At 43.5% G+C, this 22338-nt stretch overlaps 1 protein-coding gene across 11 annotated transcripts in view; it reads right to left on the bottom strand.

Annotated features, from left to right (window-relative positions):
* The window catches only part of PPFIA2 (PTPRF interacting protein alpha 2), a 570637-nt gene that overhangs the window by 32399 nt on the left and 515900 nt on the right, over positions 1 to 22338 (bottom strand). For all 11 annotated transcript variants that reach the window (XM_069764416.1, XM_069764417.1, XM_069764412.1 and 8 more), the window contains 4 exons: positions 18023 to 18085; positions 13116 to 13145; positions 12019 to 12194; positions 10147 to 10244 (listed from right to left, as the gene is read on the bottom strand). In XM_069764416.1, coding sequence (XP_069620517.1) covers positions 10147 to 10244; positions 12019 to 12194; positions 13116 to 13145; positions 18023 to 18085 — 367 coding nt within the window. The remainder of the gene's footprint in view (positions 1 to 10146; positions 10245 to 12018; positions 12195 to 13115; positions 13146 to 18022; positions 18086 to 22338) is intronic.

Below are 22338 nucleotides of genomic sequence, written 5' to 3'. Positions count from 1 at the left end.
TGAACATATTTTTACCGCTATGCGTTTTTTTCGCGGAAAAAAACACATCCATGTGCACAAAACATGCAGAATGCATTCTAAATGATAGAATGCATAATGTATGTGTTTTTAATGAGTTTTTATAGCGTTTTTAGCACGAAAAAACACGAAAAAACCTGAACGTGTGCACATGGCCTTAAGGGAAGGGACATGAAGAGATGTGTGGCTTGTCCTTATCGGCTGATTCTTCTCCAGTTTTGCTAGCATCTTTGTAATTACTGATAGCATGAGGCTGTACCTAAAGCCCACTCAGCTTGCTCCTCCCGGGTGACACATCCACACATGCAGTCGCAAGATTCGTGTTGTCTCACGGCTCAGTCTACAGAGCATGGAAACTGGTCATTACCAGGACACAAGCCGTTACACAAGGAGAGCTGCACATAGATGGAAATGAACCCAGCAGCTGTCCGAAAAAGACTCCATGGCAGTGTCATAAGGTCAGAAATCCTATAGTTGGACCTTTAGCTACAGGTCAGGACCATTCGGCTCATTCGGCATTCGGAAAAGAACACTAGGATAGGCAGTTACACCATTAGCTCCTTGTTTTCTTCATAATGGAGGTTTTGTGACTGCAACATCATCTAGCATAAAAAACAAGCTAGGCTTCATAAAAAGAGGCTTTCTCTGGTTCCCTCAGCCAAATCTCAGCTTGATTGACAGGTCTCTTTGTTGCTGACTGTGGAGAAACCAGATGGAGCAGCCCAATATACTCCCCTTGCCATGAACAGCTCATTTTCTGAAGAGGAGATAGTCTAGTTGTTTGTTCCTTTAAAATCTATAATTTATTGAAGCCATACTTAAAAAGTAAGACATCGGATCACAGATATCAAGGTATAATGTTATTCAGCTTCCTAGGACCTACATGCCCATATAGATGGCTTAGGAGGATTGATCCTACTGACAGATTTCCTTCGAAGGAATACCAACAAAAGTTTATAGCACATGAGAGGACTACTGCTGTATCACGTGCATTAATCTTGAAAGCGGTTGTTTAACTTCTTTTCATCAACAGCACATCGCTCCTAGCCTCTGACAGGGGCTTGTAATATGCTCACGAGGAAAGCGCGTCAATAATCCCACCCATCAGCGCCCATGTCAGATGACTGCAAATCTCCAATGGGTTGGCATCTGAGGTCTACAAGAGACCCTTGTGGTTGTCATTGCCGGATACCTATGAGAGCCGCCCAATGGTTGGCACTCATAGCAAGTGAGCATTTCTAGTCTCCCATGGAGACTATCGAAGCAAGTGTAAAGTTAAAAATTAAAAATATATGCGGGGGCGTGGCTATGTAAGCCAAGAGAGAAGACGCACCTTTTGGAGGCTCCCATTATCCTGATCTGAATCCGGCCATTTATCCCCCTGAACTGCAGCTGCACCGGCTGAGGCGGTGCTCTGAAAGCTCGGGAGACCGGCGACCCCCCCGGGTGGCGGCGGTGGAACGCTGGAGAGCCGATATCTGTGGCGGCCTGGAGGAGCGGCGAGGTCCCTGGGCTGCGGCGGCCATCTTTAAGCGCGGCTCCGACGGGCGGGACGCAGTGCCGGCGGCGGCTGAAGCCGGGTGGATCCCCCGGGGGGCACGGCAGGCACTTACATACAGCGGGGACGCTGTGGAACATCGAGGAGCAGGAGACAGGTGCCGGGTCTGGAGCGGCGGGCGGGCCCTGGGAGACGGCGGCCATTACCACAGCGCACTCTCCAGCAGCAAGGAGAGAGGCGCTATATAGCAAGACTGCGGTGCATTCAGGAGGTGAGCTACCGGCCTGAAACACTAAAAGGGGCAGAGCGGTGTGCGCCCTGGAAAATTGGGCCCTGCACTCCCCTTATCAAAACCCCTGCTTGCACCATTACTTTGGAGGGATCGTTCCCCCCTCCCTGCTGTTCTTCCTGGGGAACTGTGGCTGCTCTGGGACACAGTGCCTGGGCAAACTCCTAAATTGATACATTTGCAGATATCTGAGACTCTTTGCTTGGTTTGCTGCCTCTCGGGGGTGCATCCCGGTGTTTGGCCCTGTCCGGTCTGCTAGTGGAGAATAGACTGCCATAATAATAAATTTGGTCATTTGGTGGGGATCTTCTGCCAATCACCATGCATCATCCTAAAGGAGCGGGGGCTGCTGACAAGTTGAGGAAATATGCCAGAGAAGATGCCCCAGATAATACACGCTCTCTCAGAAATAATCCCACGCAGAGTCAACGCAAAAATCGTCTTTCTGACAGCAATGAGGAGGGAGAACAAGACGAACTGACTCTTAAACAAGCATCTGAGCAGTTGATGCAGGCTATATCTCTCACCAGGTCCTCTCTCACTGAGAAAATAGAAGACGTGCATACTGAAGTGGGCCGTCTGCGACAAGATATACAAACTATGAGAGGGCGTATTTCAGAGGTTGAAACAAGGGTGTCTCAGATAGAGGACACCATTGCCCCAATGGAGGCTAAGTTATCAAAGGCCACTGGCTCTGCGAATGCCTGGAAGCAAAAGGCAGATGACCTGGAAAACAGGCTGCGCCGTAATAATATCCGAATTATTGGCCTACCAGAACGCTCGGAGGGTCAGCAACCTGAGCAATTTCTAGAGGACTGGCTTAAAACCTCCCTGGGAGACGGATTCTCCTCAACATTTTCTGTGGAAAGGGCCCATAGGGTCCCAACGAGACCTCTTCCTCCTGGAACTCCGCCCCGACCCTTTCTGGCACGTCTCCTTAACTGCAGAGACAGGGATGCAATTCTTCGCTTGGCAAGGCAGAAGGCCCCTATTAAATTCAATAACGCCACTATATCAATCTTCCCGGACTTCTCTATGGAACTTCAAAAGCAGCGAGTTCGATTTATGGAAGTCAAAAAGCAGCTCAGGGATAAAAACATCATTTACTCCATGCTTTATCCAGCTCGACTCCGTATTGTTCATGAAGGCTCCTCCCTGTTCTTCACTGACCCGGCGGGGGCGGTCGAATGGTTACGGTCATACAAGGGGCCTAGTACCCCGGACTCTTGAGTAGCTCTTTCTATCTGATGGCAACACAATCTAGAGCTCTCTATGTGGGTGCTGAGTTTGTCAACTATACCGGACGCTGATTCCAGTGAGGGTATCCCCTATTCTACTCAACTATAGGAGTGTAGGATTACACTCCTCCACTGTTCAAATGTTGTTTGGTTTGGTATTTTACACCAGTTTCAATTTCAATTGTTTGTTATGTTTATTAGTCGCCAGTGATAACCTTATGCTCTGTATGATGTTCCTGATTCCCGCCCAGGCTGTGGTGTATGTTATGCCTTTTCCCGAACGTAGATATGGGATCTGAGATTGTATGTATGACGTGGAACATACGGGGTATTAAGACTCCTCGAAAGAAAATTAAGGTATTTTCACAAATTAAAAGGTATCATCCACATATTGTAGCACTTGTGGAGACGCATTTGACCAGAGACACAGCTAAGTGTACGCAAAAGCCGTGGGTGCAGTGGTCCCTTCACGCATTTCACACCAGTTACTCCAGAGGGGTCTCCCTGTTGGTACATGGGAATGTCAGGTGGGAGGCTAGAGAGTCACGACGCGATCCCGAGGGTCGCTTTGTTTTTGTTCATGCCTTTATTAATATGAAGGAATATGTGATATTATGTGTTTATAACCCACCCCCGGCCGGCATATCGGTTCTCCGCATGGCACTGGGTTTCTCCCTAAATTATCCTAATGCTAGTGTTATCTGTATGGGAGACTTTAATTTAGTCATGGATAATCTTAAAGACAGACTGAGACTAGACGGCGAGATGTCAAGGGGGTCCCTTTCTCAATCTCCCTCTCAATTGGCATCATTTATGAACGGTAGCGGATGGTTAGACCTATGGAGAATACGTCACCCTGAGATAAAGGAATATACTTGTCATTCTTCAACTAGACAGTCTCTATCCCGTATAGATTACATATTTGGATCTAGCGACCTAGCGCTGTGGGTGAATAGTGTCGAACATGGTAACAGGGGGATATCAGATCACAGCCCAATTGTTCTCAAACTTAAATACGGTCAGTCAAATAATAATATACCTTGGAAATTGAATCCCTTCTGGCTGAAACTAATAGATGCTAGTGATAGAACGGTTGATCAGTTAAACTGCTTTGTCTCTACTCACCCAGACCCCTCGAATCTCAATCTGTTCTGGGACACTCTAAAGGCATATTTGAGGGGATGTCTGTCCTCTACAATCTCCTATATAAAGAGGGTGACGGCGGGGGAAGATGACGAGATTGAGCGACGGCTGAAGGACTCGGAAGCCGCCTATGTGGCCAATCAAACTAACCGCAACAGGGTGGAGTGGCTCACTTCCCAAAGATTATACACCCAAAATATAGACACTAAATCAAAACGTAAATTATTTTTTACCCGTCAGTCTTATTTTGAAATGGGGAATCAGGCCAGTAAACTCCTAGCTTTTTTGGTACGTCAGCATAACACCTCCAACACGGTACTACAGATTCGGACACTCGATGGTTCGTTGGTATCCTCCACCGAGGAAATTCTTCAAAGTTTTTGTAATTACTATAAGTCACTGTACAAATCGGGTAGTGGTCTTGGGGTCCCTGAATGTATAGACTATCTATCAGACATGGCATTCCCCTTACTGAGCCCAACCCAGCAAGCTTTTATGGAAGCCGAGTTTACTCTGGAGGAGGTGGAACAGGCTATAATGGATATGGCCACCGGGAAGGCCCCTGGACCTGACGGGTTTCCCGTTGAGTTCTATAAAAAATATCGGGACCACCTGGCACCACTCTTATTGAAGGTGCTTCAGAATATATGGGAGGGAGAAATTATGCCTGAAACATTTTATGATGCAAATATCATTGTACTTAAGAAGGAGGGAAAGGACCCCTTGGAATGTGGATCATATCGCCCCATATCATTGGTGAACGTAGATTATAAAATCTTCACTAAAATATTGGCCACTAGACTAAATACAATCATATTAGATCTTATACACCCAGATCAAACAGGCTTTATGCCTGGGAAAAGTACCTCTATTAATATTCGGCGGGTCCAATCAGTGATTCAATATAGCTCCCTAGAATTGGATAATAACTGGGCTCTGGCATCCCTAGACACAGCTAAAGCGTTTGACTCCCTTGAATGGCCTTTTCTTTCTGCATGTCTGCAGAAATACGGTTTTGGAGATAAATTTATTAGAGGGATAGATACACTATATAGGAATCCTAGGGCACGGGTAATTGTGAATAATTCTATCTCTGATTCTTTTACTTTACATAGGGGAACCCGTCAGGGATGTCCTCTGTCCCCGGCCCTCTTTGCCCTCGCGATAGAAGCATTGGCAATACGCATAAGGTCTTCCACGGATATCAAGGGAATAAGTATTGCGGATCGTGTAGACACCATCGGTCTATATGCTGATGATATGATCATATTTATGGATAAAACAGAAGAAACACTACCGCGAGTAATAACGACTATAGATAATTTTAGCAAATTCTCTGGTCTCTATATCAATTGGGATAAGTCTGCTCTGATGCCTCTGTCTCATGCGCCGATGCCCCGTCTCGAAAATCTCTCGTCACTACCTGTAGTCTCCAATTTCAAATATCTAGGAATACATATGTCTCAATATAGTCAGCTGGACCTACGACTTAATATTTATCCACTATTGGACCTGGCAAAATCTAAATTCATAGCTTGGAGCAAACTCCCTCTCTCCGTTGCAGGTCGCATTAATTTAGTTAAGATGATATTGCTCCCCAAATTTAATTATTGTCTCCAACATAGTGCTGTGCCAATACCCAAATCTTTTTTTGCAAACTTAAACTCCCTGACCACGTCCTTTATATGGGGGAAGACTAGACCCAAACTCAAGCTATCTACTCTACAGAGACCGACAAGGGGGGGAGGGGCAGCCTTACCAGACTTTTATCTATATTATCTTGCTGGGCAGGCTAGGGCGATAAGCAAATGGATGCCTAGCAACTCCCTACCTAATTCAGAAAGCCATATAATCCATTCTGCCCGTATTGACTGTCCACTGGGTTTTTTGGAAATGGAGAAAGTCAGTGCTCCCCGTTTGCTGCCATTGCTTCGACAAGCGAGATTAATATGGAGACAAATTAAAAAAGTTATTAAATATACAGATATAATAGCCGAAATGCCACTGTGGTATAATAGTTATTTTCCAGAATTACTAAATCACCCGTCTACTGAGTTCTGGATCTCATGTGGTGTTCTCTCGGTAGGTAATTTGTATAACCAAGATGTTTTTGTGTCCTTTGAACAATTGCGGGATACCTGCAATATCCCAAGATCTCAATTCTTCCGTTATTTACAGCTGAGGTCAGCTTTCCAGTCACATATGCGAAATGCAGGTGCAGGTCGAGCAATTTCATCTTTACCCCTTATAGGCATTCTCAAATCACAGGGTCCTCAGGGGCTCATTTCCTCTTTATACACATACCTATTATCCGTGGGAGATGGGCTCACTATTAACACCTTAAAAAAGAAATGGGAGGGACTCCTTCCCGATACACTGGGAGAGGAGTGGGAAGATATTTTGGAATCTCCAACTAAAGTTTCTCCCTCAGTTAACAATAGGATGACCCAGCTATATATTACATATCAGACTTATCTGACTCCGACACGACTTTTTAAAATGGGCCGCCTTCAGACGTCAGACTGCTTACGGTGTCACGCACATGATGCGGATTTTACCCACATGATATGGCGGTGCCCGGTAATCCTTCATTATTGGAAAGAAGTCACGACATTGTTAACGTCTTTATTGTTAATCCCTGTCCCACTTGAACCATTGACTTGCCTATTTGGGGTGTGGGATACAGAGACCTGGGATCACCATACTGGGATCTTCCTTCGAGAAACGCTCTTCTTAGCACGAAAGGTACTGGCATTAAGGTGGATGGGTAGCTCCTCCCCGTCTCTCAGAGCTTGGATTGACCTGGTGAACTCGGTTATCCCATATGAAAGAACACTGTACCATAATAGAGGATGCCCAGGTAAATTCGAAAAAATTTGGGGTAGATGGAACTCATCTCATCATACTCTGTAGTCTGCGTGGATTAGATATATGCACGGGGAGGAGGGCATGGGGTTTGGGGACATCGTTGCAGAGCAAACTTGAATCTGTTTTCTTTTGGCGACTTATTACTAAAGGTTAAAGTTGTTTAAGTTGTATAGTAGGTATTTTGTAGGTACTAGTGATTCAACATGCACAGTCTATTGCCTCTGAACTTTGGATGCGATGATGTTTGTAATCATTTGTATCTGATGGTATGTTTAATAATGATAAATGTAATATGTGCAATGTTTGTCTATTCTGAAATTAATAAACGAATTTAAAAAAAAAAAATTAAAAATATATGTCTAAAAAAACATTTAAAAATAAAAGTTCAAATCACTCCCCCTCCTCATTTGCCCAATTCAGAATAAAATAAAAAAACACCTATTTAGTATCGCCGCGTTCAGAATTGCCCAATCTATCAATGCATAAAAACAATTAATCAGATTGGGAAATGGCGTAACGAGAAAAAAAATCAAAGCACCAGAATTACATTTTTCTGGTCGCGGCAACACTGCATTAAAATGCAATAACGGGCGATCAAAATATTGTATCTGCACCAAAATTGTATAATTAAAAACATCAGGTCAGCACGCAAAAAATAAGCCCTCACCCGATCCCAGATCACGAAAAATGGTGACACTATGGATCTCAGAAAATGGGGACTTATTTTTTTTTAGATAAAAAATAATCTATAAATGTTTGGTGTCTACGAACTTGTAATGACCTGGAGAATCATAATGGCGGGTCAGTTTTAGCATATAGTGAACAAAAAAACAATTGTGGAATTGCACTGTTTTTGCAATTTTACCGCACTTGGAATTTTTTCCCCGTTTTCCAGTATACTATGGCAAAACCAATGATGTCGTTGAAAAGTGCAACTCGTCCCGCAAAAAACAAGCCCCACATGGCCATATTGACAAAAAAATAAAAAAGTTATAGCTCTAGGAAGAAGGGGAGTAAAAAACGAATACTCAAAAATGGAAAAACCCAATGTGGTGAAGGGGTTAAACACAGATTTGAGCAATGCCTCTCTTATCAAGCTCTGTGGTTTTCTTTACCTGCAGTGTTGTTTTAGCACCATGAGATTATCATAGCTCAGACACAGCAGCATGTGCCTGGCAATCTGACATGCCCCCTGCTATGATAATTAGCTCAGGCTCTATAAGGGTACCGTTACACTATACGATTTACCAACGATCATGACCAGCGATACGACCTGGCCGTGATCGTTGGTAAGTCGTTGTGTGGTCGCTGGGGAGCTGTCACACAGACAGCTCTCCAGCGACCAACGATGCCGAGGTCCCCGGGTAACCAGGGCAAACATCGGGTTACTAAGCGCAGGGCCGCGCTTAGTAACCCGATGTTTACCCTGGTTACCAGCGTAAAAAAAAACAAACAGTACATGCTTACACTCCGGTGTCTGTCCCTTGCCGTCTGCTTCCCGCACTCACTGACTGCCGGCCGTAAAGTGAAAGCACAGCACAGCGGTGACGTCACCGCTGTGCTCTGCTTTCACTTTACGGCCGGCAGTCACAGTGCGGGAAGCAGACGGCAAGGGACCTGACGGACACCGGAATGAAAGTATGTACTGTTTGTTTGTTTTTTACATTTACGACGGTAACCAGGATAAACATCGGGTTACTAAGCACGGCCCTGCGCTTAGTAACCCGATGTTTACCCTGGTTACAAGCGAACGCATTGCTGGATCGGTGTCACACACACCGATCCAGCGATGACAGCGGGAGATCCAGCGACGAAAGAAAGTTCCAAACGATCTGCTACGACGTACGATTCTCAGCAGGGTCCCTGATCGCTGCTGCGTGTCAGACACAGCGATATCGTATGGATATCGCTGGAACGTCACGAATCGTACCGTCGTAGCGATCAAAATGGCACTGTGGGACGGTACCCTTAGGCCGGTTTCACACATCAGTGGCTCCGGGACCTGTGGTGACAGTTTCCTCACGTACCGGAGACACTGACTCACGGAGACATATTAAAATAAATGTGTCTCTGCACATGTCAGCGTGTTTTCACGGACCATGTGTCCGTTTGCAAAACACGGAGACATGTCAGTGTTAGTGGGAGAGCATGGATCACACGGACCCATTAAAGTCAATGGGTCCGTGTAAACACGTACCGCACATGGATGCTGTCCTTGTGCCATCCGTGTGCCGCCTGAGGACCACACGGAAGAACGCTACTGTCCCCTGTGTGTGGTGCTGAAGCCGCCATTGATCCCTTCTGTCCTGCTCGGCTGAAAGCAGTGCTCGCAGGAGAGAAGGGATGAAAAGTATTTCTCTGCAAGCGGGCTGGCGCACGGGGGGTGAGAGGCGGGAGGTGACCCCAAACTTTATTTTTAACAAAACAAAACTTGATTTTTCATCCCTTCTGTCCTGCAAGTGCTGCTTTCAGCCCACCAGGACAGAAGGGATGAATGCCGACTTCAGCACCACACACAGGGGACAGCGCAGTCTCTCCTGCACGGTCCGTGTGGTCCTCAGGCGGCACACGGCTGCCGCACGTGTGCCACACTGATGTGCCACGTGAGCAGACGGACACGGATAACTCCGGGTACCAGAATTATCTGGACGTGTGAGACTGGCCTAACTGTGTACACTGAGGGCCTGGTGTGGGCGGGGCTAGCTTTCTTAGCTCTGCAGCAGTGCTAAATCTAAAAACTCTGATTGTGTGAGAACGGCTGCACATAGTAAACTAAGTGATACATTGTTGGATTCAGGTTCTCTATGCCTACATCATGCTGCTTTCAGAAGAGGTAGCAAAAACCTGCTGACGGATTCCCTTTAAGAAAGTGTGTGTGTGCGCTTGTGAATTACATATGAGCCAGTAGATTCTATTCTTCCCATGTAGTCGGTGCTTATGGTAGTATGCCATAGGGTAAAGAAGCTGCTATCTTACTCTACTACGTATATAGGTATGCTGTGAACATTTTGAGCTATGGTAATATATACCTTTGCTTGAATACTGCACAAGTAAAACACATCTAGCAATATTGCTATAAGAACAGTGGATACCTTTGATTTCATGCTGGCTTACTTCTCTTCTTCGTTCCAGTTCTTTTCTGTCATAATTTAACTTTTTTAAGCACATAATTCCATACTGCAAACTTGTTCTGTAATAAGGTAAATAAATGTCATAATCATGCTCCAGTAGCAATCTATAATATACAGTGTATGTTTTTGTATCATTTTAATTGGAACAACTTGTAGAAAAATATTTTTTATTATTTTTAGTCTTCAATTAACTTAACTTACAAAATATTTTTTTCTCAGAATTTGTTTTAATATAGAAATATATTTGTGCTCAATAATTTACATCATATCCTGGCAAAATAAAAAAATAAATAAGGAATCATAGTTATGTGTACAAATGGAAAAGAAGAGGGAAAATCATTGATCAACGAAAAACGCAATTAGTGAGCACCTGTACAGTATAAACATACCGCATATGTTCTGCGGGACACTGTTTAAAATAATAAAGCTATGGGCGCACGTCGAGTATTTGCTTGCAGACATTTCTGCAAGGTTTCTGCATCTCTTGACAGCAAAAATACTGAAGCAAAAACGCGTGTTTTGCTGCTGTTTTTTTGCACGTTTTGAGGCTTTTCTGAGCTAAACAGAGACATTTAAAAAAAAAAATTGTGATGTAATTTCTTGATTCAATCAACACCACTTTTTTTCATTCTGATGCAGTAGCATCAGAATAAGGGGACTAGGGGTTGGTGTCAGGAGCTGTGATTGCCACCAAGCCCTAGGTTTAGTAATGAAAAGGTGTCTTGAGCATTTTTAGGGTATCTTCTTTATTGACATTTTTTGCCCATTTTTTTTTTAAACTCCATTCAGCAATGGCAGTTTTTCAAGGAAAGTTGCTGGCAAAATGCTCAAAAGATGCCGGGGCAACTTCCACATGTCTTTTTAGCCTTTTCATTCACTTTATCGCAAAGCATAGTGATTCTTCAGAGCGGAAAACCCCTGAAGAATGGTCAGGTCACTTCATTTACCCAGGTGGCATCTTTGGAAACCTGAAATGCTAAAGACATTTATAAGACTGAACATATTAACAGCAAATCGTTTTTACATTGCTTTGTGTGTTCATTCTCTTGAATGTTTAATTAGCACTTTTTAAGCAGGTTTCAGAGTGCATTAGCATGAAAATGTGTGTACATATACTCTTAGAATAATTCCTGACTATGTGCTCTTAAACAGCATTTTTTTTCATGTTCTTTTCCTATTCCTGCCTTGTCCGGTCCAAAGTAAGTATTTGTACCTGTAATAAGATGTAAAGAACATTCAAAGAAAGGAAGTTTCTGACTGAATTGATAGCATTAACACCAACAAGGGTGACTAAGCAACTACTTAAAATGGTTTTCTCAACAGCAATCTTCAGGAGCACACCGCTCCCCAGCCTCCTCCGTGCTGGGCCAGTCTGCTACTGCTTGATTGACAGGTCGGGCCAGCGGCATACTTGCTATGCTGTTCCTAATTGTGCACCCTTTGATGTTGCAAAGGCATCGGAGGAGTGCAGGGGCACCGCAGCTGATCAGATCCAAGTTCGATCCAGCCAGCTTCAGAGCAGTGATCCACATGCTATGAAAGGAGATTAAAAGCTCAGTGCTCCTTGCTGAAGAACCTGGCCATTGTTGACAGACTGCAGAGGTGGCCGGTAACTTAAGTAACCAGAAATTGAAATTAAAAATCCTTACATTTATGAGAATTGGAGGGATTTGTTTGTTTTTACCAGCAGTTTCATTTGAACAATTTATTTGGAGGAGAATAACATGTATACCATGTATTCTTTGATGGGTTTGCTTACTTCAATCATTTTGTGCTATGTCTTCTGTATGCCAACAGCATGCATATATGTCTACAGTGTGAAAAGTCGCATACCTATGAAAGCTATCCACCATTTTTAAGTGCACTCGAAGGTCTTTCTTTGTAAGATGATCCAACATCCTAGCGTCTACTAGGCATTCCATGAAATAACTCCGATACTGAGGTAAACCCAAACTAGGCAGCCATTCATTACCGATCCATTCATGATTCATATCCCCATAAGCCAGGGTCTAGTGTGTGCAAAATGTAAAGAGTTATAAAAATGAAGCGTTGTGCAACCAATTAAACATTACATTTTCTCTAACATAACCTTTTTCTATTATGATCAATTAAAAATGTGCAATCCTTACTACTTATAGCGCCCCCTGCTGTTCTTTTGATTTCATATTATAAAGTTCACCTAATGTGTCCAGTGCTTGGGATAGGGGGGATTTTGTGTACCGGTTCTCACTGGCTAGCTGAAACAATAGCAGAAATGAGTCTACCACCAGTTTACAAGAGGATATAGATGGTGGTATAAAAGGGATATTCCCATCCTCATAGATGGATATTGTCAGATAGTGCATGTAAAAACAAGCACTGTTGTAATTTACTGCTTATTACAATTTGTAGCCAATCTTGAAATATTCACACTTTTTTTGTTTACAGATCGGTGCCAAGAAGACCAACCACCGCTATGTATCTTGTAAACACTTAATGGAAGCATGCCATGTGCTTACAAGCTCAATAGAAAAGAGCTTGTAAGCACTGCACATGTTCTGCTGCCTAGCAGTGACGGACGGTCTGCAAGGCAATAGGGTTGTAAACAAAAGTAAAGAAAAATGTTACCAACTCAAGAATGGCTGAAAATTTAAGAAGCATAAATTGCAAAATTGCTTGTATTTACTAGCATTAGCCAATATTATCCATTGATGAAAATGGTAATAGCTATTTATGTAATTAATTATGCTTGTCTTATTATAATAATATAATTGTATAATATGTGGACACTCAAAGAAAGGATCAAGAGAACACCAGGGGGTGCACAATATTTAACACTAGTGGCTAAAGGTGGGAAAAGTCCTCTTTAACAGAAAACATAGTGTGAATGGATTGTTCTCATACTTAATGTTTAAAGGATTAAATACTTTTTGCACCAGGTCAGTTCATACCTGCGCCCAACTTCCTTCTTCTGACTCTTTCTATGTGGTCATAAAAAAGCAATAAAACAATTAATTTGTTAGTTTAAAGACTAGTAGTAATGTAAATTAAGTTAATCTTGCACATATTTACAAAATGCAACATCCAACCCTTATCCTGGGAGACTTCAACATCCCCATAAACATCCCCACTTCTACATCTGCATCCCAGCTTCTATCACTAAGCACTTCCCCAGGCAGCTCTCAACCTCTGAAACACACAAAGACTGTAACACCCTTAATCTGGTCTTCGTCCGGCTCTGTTCAATCTCCTACCTAGATAACTCACCGCTTCCCCTCTCTGACCACAACATTCTCTCCTTCACACTCAATTCCTCGCCCACCCCAGCAAACTCCTACCTACCACACATTCAGAAATCTACATGCTATCAACCCTCACACACTTTCAGACTCCCTACACTCATCATTGTCCCCAATTTCCTCTTTTTCCTGTCCTGATCAGGTTGTAAATCACTACAATGACACTCTTAGAAGCACCCTGGACCAAGCAGCGCCGTACACCCTCAGAACCTCCAAGCACAGAGTAAAACAGCCCTAGCTCACATCGCAAACCCGATTTCTCCAGCAATGCTCTAGGAGTGCTGAACGCTTATGGGGGAAAACTCGCACACCAGAAGACTTCATACACTTCAAATTTATGTTAAAAACCTATAACTCTGCCCTTCGCCTCGCCGATCAGACCTACTTCACCACTCTGATCTCCTCACTATCCAACAACCCCAAGAAACTTTTGACACCTTTCACTCCCTCCTCAGGCCAAAAGCACAAGCCCCTTTCACAGACATTTGTGCTGATGACCTGGCCTCCCACTTTATAGAGAAAATAGATAACACCAAGCGCAGTGACTCCCATCCCTCCCTGCATTTCCCCTGGCTCACACTCCACATTCGATCCTATCACAGAAGAAGAAGTCTCCAGGCTCCTCTCTTCATCTCGTCCGACTACATGCACTACCGACCCCATTCCCTTACATCTCCTCCAGTCTCTCCAGTCGTCACAACTCACCTAACTACAATCTTTAATCTCTCCCTCTCCTCTGGCATTTTCCCCTCCTCCTTCAAACACTCTATCATTATTCCATTTCTAAAGAAACCCGCCCTCCACCCATCCTGCACAAACAACTACATACCATTCTCCAATCTCCCCTTCATCTCTAAACTGTTGCAGCACCTGATCTACTCCCGCCTTACCCGTTACCTCTCCACTCATTCCCTCCTAGACCCTTCACAGTCTGGTTTCCGCCCCCTACATTAGACACTCCTCCATTTGACCAATGACCTTCAGACAGCAAAATGTAACGATGACCACTCTCTGCTCATTCTTCTCGACCTTTCTGCAGCTTTCGACACTGTTGACCACCCTCTACTACACTCTAGGCTCCAGTCACTAGGCATTAAGGACTCTGCTCTCTCCTGGTTATCCTCCTATCTTTCTGACCGCTCCTTCAGTGTTCTGTTTTCTGGCTCCATTTCATCCCCTCTTCCTCTCACTGCTCACTGTCGGGGTACCTCAGGGCTCAGTCCTTGGCCCCCTTTTCTTCTCCTTCTACCCAGCCCCAATTGGACAGATCATCAGCAGATTTGGCTTTCAGTACCATCTTTATGCTGATGACACACAACTATGCACATCATCCCCTGACCTTACTTCCGCTGTACTACAGAACGCCAGTGACTGTCTGTCCGCAGTCTCCAACATCATGTCCGCTCTCTATCTGAAACTCAACCTCTCCAAAACTGAACTTCTTCTGCTCCCGCCATCTACTAACCTCCCTAAACCTGACATTTCCCTCTCCGTGGGTGGCACCATAATAACACCCCGACAGCAGGCGCGCTGTCTGGGTGTTATGTTTGACTCCAATCTCTCCTTCACATCCCATATACAATCTCTTGCCCGCTCGTGCTGCTTACACCTAAAGAACATCTCTAGAATCCGTTCTTTTCTCACCATGGATACAACAAAAACCCTCACTGTCACCTTGATCCACTCCCACCTGGACTACTGCAATGCTCTACTAATTAGCCTCCACCTTACTCGACTTTCCCCTCTCCAGTCTATCCTTAATGCAGCAGCCAGGGTTGTCCATCTAGCTAATCGTTACTCGGACGTGTCCGCTCTTCACCAGTCGTTACATTGGCTGCCTATTCATTACAGGATACAATTCAAAGTACTTGTTCTCACCCACAAGGCTCTCCACAGTGCGACACCCCCTTACATCTCCTCCCTCATTTCTGCCTGTCGGCCTAACCAACCACTGCGCTCTGCAAACGACTTTCGACTAACTTATGCACTAATCCGTACCTCCCACTCCTGACTCCAAGACTTCTCCCGTGCTGCGCCAATCTTCTGGAATGCTCTACCCCAAGATATTAGAACCATCCACAATTTGCATAGTTTTAGGCACTCCCTCAAAACACATTTGTTCAGAGCGGCCTAATACGTTCACTAATCAAAGTCATTTTATGCTTGTGTGTGTAGCCCATTCACAATCTCCATCTATCCCCCACCCCCTGAAGATGGCTGGACCATCATTGTAAATACATCATTGTAATTACACACCTGTACTTTTTATCTCCCCCACCTCATTGTAGATTGTAAGCTCTCATGAGCAGGGTCGTCTTATTTTGCTTTAATTATTGTATTGCTAACGTTGTTACTTATGACTGTTGTGTTTGAAACTGTTGAGCTGTAAAGCGCTGTGGAATATGTTGGCGCTATATAAATAAAGATTATTATTTATTATAATTACATGGCAGGCATTCAAATGAGTTTGTTATAAAATAATCCCACCAAATCCTCCAGAGCTGTAGCAGATCCTACTAACGTGGTTTCTGCCACTCACCCCCCTAGACATACAAGCCTCCCTGACTTACCCTCACCTCCATGATGTCCATATATCTTAGTAAGACATCAGCAAAGGAGATGGTCTGAGGCGACAACAACCCTTTAATAAGTGTCCAAGTTGGCACTTGGTTAGAGGTGCACCTCCCTCTGACCTCACTATAGCTAGAACTAAGTGGTCTGGCACTATATTGATATATAAATGTTTTGATTAAAAATATTTTTATATGCTATGTGTGATACTATTACACAGTGGCATGTAAAAGTTTGGGCACTCCTAGTCAAAATTACTGTTATTGTGAACAGTTAATCAAGCTGAAGTTCAAATGATCTCTAAAAGGGCTAAAGTTAAAGATGCCACATTTCCTTTGTATTTTAGGCAAAAAAAATTGTCATTTTTCCATTTTAAAAATAAAAAAGGAAAATGGGCCAATCCAAAAGTTTGGGCATCGGCATCTTGCATGGATAGTATTTAGTAACACCCCCATTTACAAGTACCACAGATTGTAAACACTTTTTGTAGCCAGCCAAGAGTCTTTCAATTTTTGTTTGAGGGACATTCATCCATTCTTCCTTGGACAATTCTTCCAGTTCTGTGAGATTCCTGGGTCGTCCTGCATGTACAGCTATTTTGAGATCTAGCCACAAATTTTAAATGATGTTCAGATTAGGGGACAGTGAGGGCCATTGTAAAACCTTCAGCTTGCGTCTTTTGAGGTAGTCTATTGTGGATTTTGACTTGGGTTTAGGATCATTATCCATTTGTAGAAGCCATCCTCTTTTCAACTTCAGCTTTTTTTACAGCTTGTGTTGTTTGCATCAAGAATTCGTTAAAATTTAATTGAATCCATTCCTCCCTCTACCTGTGAAATGTTCCCCGAGCCATTGGCTGCAATACAACACCAAACCATGATTGATCCACCCCCATGCTTAATAGTTGGCCAGATGTTCTTTTCCTGAAATTGTGCCCTTTTTTCTCCACACATTCCTTTGATAATTGTGGCCAAAGAGCTCTATTTTAACCTCATAGGTCCACAGGAATCGTTTACAAAATTTATCAGGCTTGTTTAGATGTTCTTCTGCATATTTTTTACGCTAAATTTTATGGTGAGGATGCAGGAGAGGTATTCTTCTTATGAATCTTCCATGAATGCCATGTTTGTGCAGATGTCTCTGAACAGTAGACCAATGTACCACAACTCCAGAGTTTACTAAATCGTTCTGAAAATCTTTTGCAGTCAAGCAGGGATTCTGATGAGCCTCTTTAGCAATCCTAACAGCAGCTCTCACTGAAATTTTGCTTGGTCTTCTAGATCTTACCTTGAACTCCACTGTTCGTGTTAACTGCTATTTCTTAATTACATTTTGAACTGAGGAAAGGGCAACTTGAAAATCCTTTGCTATCTTCTTATAGACTTCTCATACTTTGTGGGCCTCCAACATTTTAATTTTCAAAATGCAAGGGAGCTACTTTGAAACACCCATGCAGTTTTTTGGCACAAGATTACAGGTGGCTAGGTTTTTATAATTCGGGGAAATTTGCATCACCTGGTCTTTCCTAACAATGATAGTGACCAAGCCATAACCCTAAAAGGCTAATTAAGGTCTGAAACCTTGGCCAAAGTTATCTGAGCACACAAATCTCCAAGGGTGCCCAATTTTGCATGAGCCCATTTTCCTTTCAGTAATTTTTAAAAAATTTAAAAAATGGCAATACATGTATATTTTTTGCTTAAAATACAAACGAAATGTATAATCTTTAACTTTAATCCTTTCAGAGATCATTTAATCTTCAACTTGGTTAACTGTTCACAATAACAGTAATTTTGACCAAGGGTGCCCAAACGTTTATATGCCACTGTGTATACACAACAGCTGATGTTATTACAAATGTGCATTTCAGCCAAACTACTGAGTATACAAATGACATAGGTGTAATGGGTCAGATACTATAATTTTATATTTAACATCATCACCACTAAATGGCTCAGTAGTAAAAAAAATGAAAAGTATTGACCAACCGTTTTGGCAGGAGCTGCAAGATTTTCCATTTCTTCATGGGTAAGCCATACATTACCAGATGGCTATTGAGGAGACCCATAAAGTGGGTGGTGACATCCATATTTTGTAAGCAGCATTAAAGAAGAAAGTCAGCACCACTGTAAGTTAATAGTGTAATAACATCACAATCAGCAAATACACATAAAAGTGTCACAGGTGTCCCAAAGCTCCCATCAAAGCTTAGAAAGGAAAACTATTTACAATCAATGAGACATGACTCATACCAGCCAAAGTATATGTACAATAACTTGACTTAAAGGGGTTTTCCAGTATTCGGACAAAAATCTGCAGTTACTCTACATGATTACAGACTTCTGTTTCCTGACAGTGTGTGGTATTGCAATTCGTATACATGAGGTCACATGCCGACCAGACGTTCTCGACGTCTCTCAATTTACTTCTATTGGGAGAAGCTAGGCAAATCTAGTCAGAATGTGGCCAGATGTTTGAAAATCATATAGTTACAGTTACATGACCGCCATCTCTCACTGGCAATACCGGTGAATCTTGACTGTGCACACGGAACACTGTCTGGATTAAAAAGTCTGCAGTCACATACAATGGCTGCAGACGTTTATCAGAAGACTGGACAACTCTTTCAAGATATACAAACTCTATTCCACAGCACTCTGCAAAAATGAATCCATTATAGTCAGATGGGCTCACATAATTTGATCAAATGTCTACAAAGAACATCAAAATTTTATGAGAGCAGTAGAGATGATGGAATAGCTATGTGCATCCTGGCTCCACGCCAGTGTACTCTGGTTGTGGACAGGAGCTGCTCAAATTTCCTGAGCTTACGGGTCCCAAGGCATGACTTTTGATTTGTTGTCCTGGCATGATGTCAAATGTGCGATCCATAGGTGATGGTGCACAAGCCCGGCAAATCATAAGCAGAGCCTGAGATCCTGGAGAGTAATGTCATTCGGGCAGCTCCTGTCAATGGCCAGAGAGCACTGCCCTGGACCATTGACCAGGGTTGCACTAAGTAATCAGCCCATCTCTAGTGTGTAGCAATAGTGGAATTGATGTACATAATATTTGCAGAGTGCTGTTGCATATACAGTGGGTAAGGAAAGTATTCAGACCCCTTTAAATTTTTCACTCTATGTTTCATTGCTGCCATTTTGTAAATTCAAAAAAGTTCATTTTTTTCTCATTAATGTACACTCTGCACCCCATCTTGTCATAAGTATTCAGACCCTTTGCTCAGTATTGAGTAGAAGCACCCTTTTGATCTAGTACAGCCATGAGTCTTCTTGGGAATGATACAATAAGTTTTTCACACCTGGATTTGGGGATCCTCTTCCATACTTCCTTGCAGATCCTATCCGGTTCCGTCAGTTTGGATGGTGAACTTGGTGAACAGGCATTTTCAGGTCTCTCCAGAGATTCTCAATTGGGTTTAGGTCAGGGCTCTGACTGGGCAAGTCAAAAATGGTCACAGAATTGTTCTGAAGCCACTCCTTTGTTATTTTAGCTGTGTGCGTCTTGTTAGAAGGTGAACCTACGGCCAAGTCGGAGGTCCAGAGCACTCTGGAAGAGGTTTTCATCCAGAATTTCTCTGTAATTGGCCGCATTCATGTTTCCTTCAATGACAACTAGTCATCCTGTCCCCACAGCATGATGCTGCCACCATCATGTTTCACAGTTGGGATTGTATTGTGCAGGTAATGAGCAGTGCCAGGTTTTCTCCACACATACCACTTAGAATTATCACCAAAAAGGTCTATCTTCGTCTCATCAGACCAGAGAATCTTATTTCTCATAGTCTGGGAGTCCTTCTTGTGTTTTTAGCAAACTCTATGGGGGCTTTCCTATGTCTTGCACTGAGGATAGGCTTCCGTCGGGTCACTCTGCCATAAAGACCCGACTGGTGGAGGGCTGCAGAGATAGTTGACTTTGTGGAATTTTCTCCCATCTCCCTACTGCATCTCTGGAGCTGGGCCACAGTAATCTTGGGGTTCCTCTATACCACTCTCATGAAGGCTGTTATCCCACGATTGCTCAGTTTGGCTGAATGGCCAGGTCTAGGAAGACTTCTGGTGGTCCCAAATTTCTTCCATTTAAGGATTATGGAGGCCACTGTGCTCTTAGGAACCTTGAGTACTGCAGAAATTCTTTTGTAACCTTGGCCAGATCTGTGCCTAGCCACAATTCTGTCTCTGAGCTCCTTGGCCAGAGACAAGAATCCAGAGCTCCTTTGACCTCATGATTCTCACTTGGTCTGACATCAGTTTCATTAAATACAGCTGGACTCCAATGAAGGAGTAGAACCATCTCAAGGAGGATCACAAGGAAATGGACATCATGTGACTTAAATATGAGTGTCTGAGCAAAGGGTCTGAATACTTATGACCATGTGATATTTCAGTTTTTCTTTTTCAATAAATATGCATAAATTTCTACATTTCAGTTTTTCTCCAGTCAAGATGGGGTGCAGCATGTACATTAATGAGTAGTGTTGAGCATTCCGATACCGCAAGTATCGGGTATCGGCCGATACTTGCGGTATCGGAATTCCGATACCGAGATCCGATATTTTTGTGGTATCGGGTATCGGTATCGGAGGTGTAAAATAAAGAATTAAAATTAAAAATATTGTTATATTCACCTCTCCGGCGGCCCCTGGAACATCACCGTGAGTCACCGGCGTCCGGCAGGCTTCTTTGTTCAAAATGAGCGCCTTTAGGACCTGCGGAATGACGTTGCGGCTTCTGATTGGTCGCGTGCTGCCCATGTGACCGCCACGCGACCAATCAGAAGCCGCGACATCATTCCTCAGATAAATTCCTAGAATGAGCGCCTTTAGGACCTGTGGTATGACGTCGCGGCTTCTGATTGGTCGCGTGGCGGTCACATGGGCGGCACGCGACCAATCAGAAGCCGCGACGTCATTCCGCAGGTCCTAAAGGCGCTCATTTTGAACAAAGAAGCCTGCCGGACGCCGGTTCCTCGCGGTGATGTTCCAGGGGCCGCCGGAGAGGTGAATACAACAATATTTTTTTATTTTAATTCTTTATTTTACACCTCACTATGGATCCCAGGGCCTGAAGGAGAGTTTCCTCTCCTTCAGACCCTGGGATCCATCAGAATACCTTCCGATACTTGATGTCCCATTGACTTGTATTGGTATCGGATATCGGTATCGGCGATATCCGATACTTTTCGGGTATCGGCCGATACTATCCGATACTTTCAAGTATCGGACGGTATCGCTCAACACTATTAATGAGAAAAAAATGAACTTTTTTGAATTTATCAAATGGCGGCAATGAAACAAAAAGTGAAAAATTTCTGTACTTTCCGTACCCACTGTTTATCAGCCATAGTATACTTATGCCTGTGTATTAATTTTACTACAATAAGTAGTCCTCACCAACTCTATTTCTTACATTGTGCATTAGGGGAGTAGCTAAAGCCAGGCCTTGCACCCTATATACCCATATTTCCTAGACTGTTTTTACTTAAAACCAATCATTGCAGAACCGAAGTCACCTTGTCATTGGCAGATGGGCTGACATAATTTGATCAAATATGTACAAAGATCCTAACATTTCTATGTGTGTAGAATTCATCTATATAATGTTTGTAGAGTGCTATTGCATAGTGGTGTTTGTATATTTCTGCCTATATGGTAGCCACTGTGTACTTGCACCGCATATTCATTAACTACTGTAAGGAACGCTAGCGGATTTCTATATTTCTCAACATTGTGCATTGGGAAGAGGGATACTACGTGGCTGGGCAATATACTACGTGACTGGGCAATATACTACGTGGCTGGGCAATATACTACGTCGCTGGGCAATATACTACGTGACTGGGCAATATACTATGTGGCTGGGCAATATACTATGTGGCTGGGCAATATACTACGTGGCTGGGCAATATACTACGTGACTGGGCAATATACTACGTGACTGGGCAATATACTACGTGACTGGGCAATATACTACGTGACTGGGCAATATACTACGTGACTAGGCAATATACTACGTCGCTGGGCAATATACTACGTGACTGGGCAATATACTACGTGACTGGGCAATATACTACGTGACTGGGCAATATACTACGTCGCTGGGCAATATACTACGTGACTGGGCAATATACTACGTCGCTGGGCAATATACTACGTGACTGGGCAATATACTACGTCGCTGGGCAATATACTACGTGACTGGGCAATATACTACGTGACTGGGCAATATACTACGTGACTGGGCAATATACTACGTCGCTGGGCAATATACTTCGTGACTGGGCAATA

This window comes from Ranitomeya imitator, chromosome 4, assembly GCF_032444005.1.
Source record: "Ranitomeya imitator isolate aRanImi1 chromosome 4, aRanImi1.pri, whole genome shotgun sequence".
NCBI classification, from domain to species: Eukaryota; Metazoa; Chordata; class Amphibia; order Anura; family Dendrobatidae; genus Ranitomeya; species Ranitomeya imitator.
The sequence above is the reverse complement of the archived record's forward strand: the minus strand, read 5'-3'. Positions and strand labels throughout refer to the sequence as shown.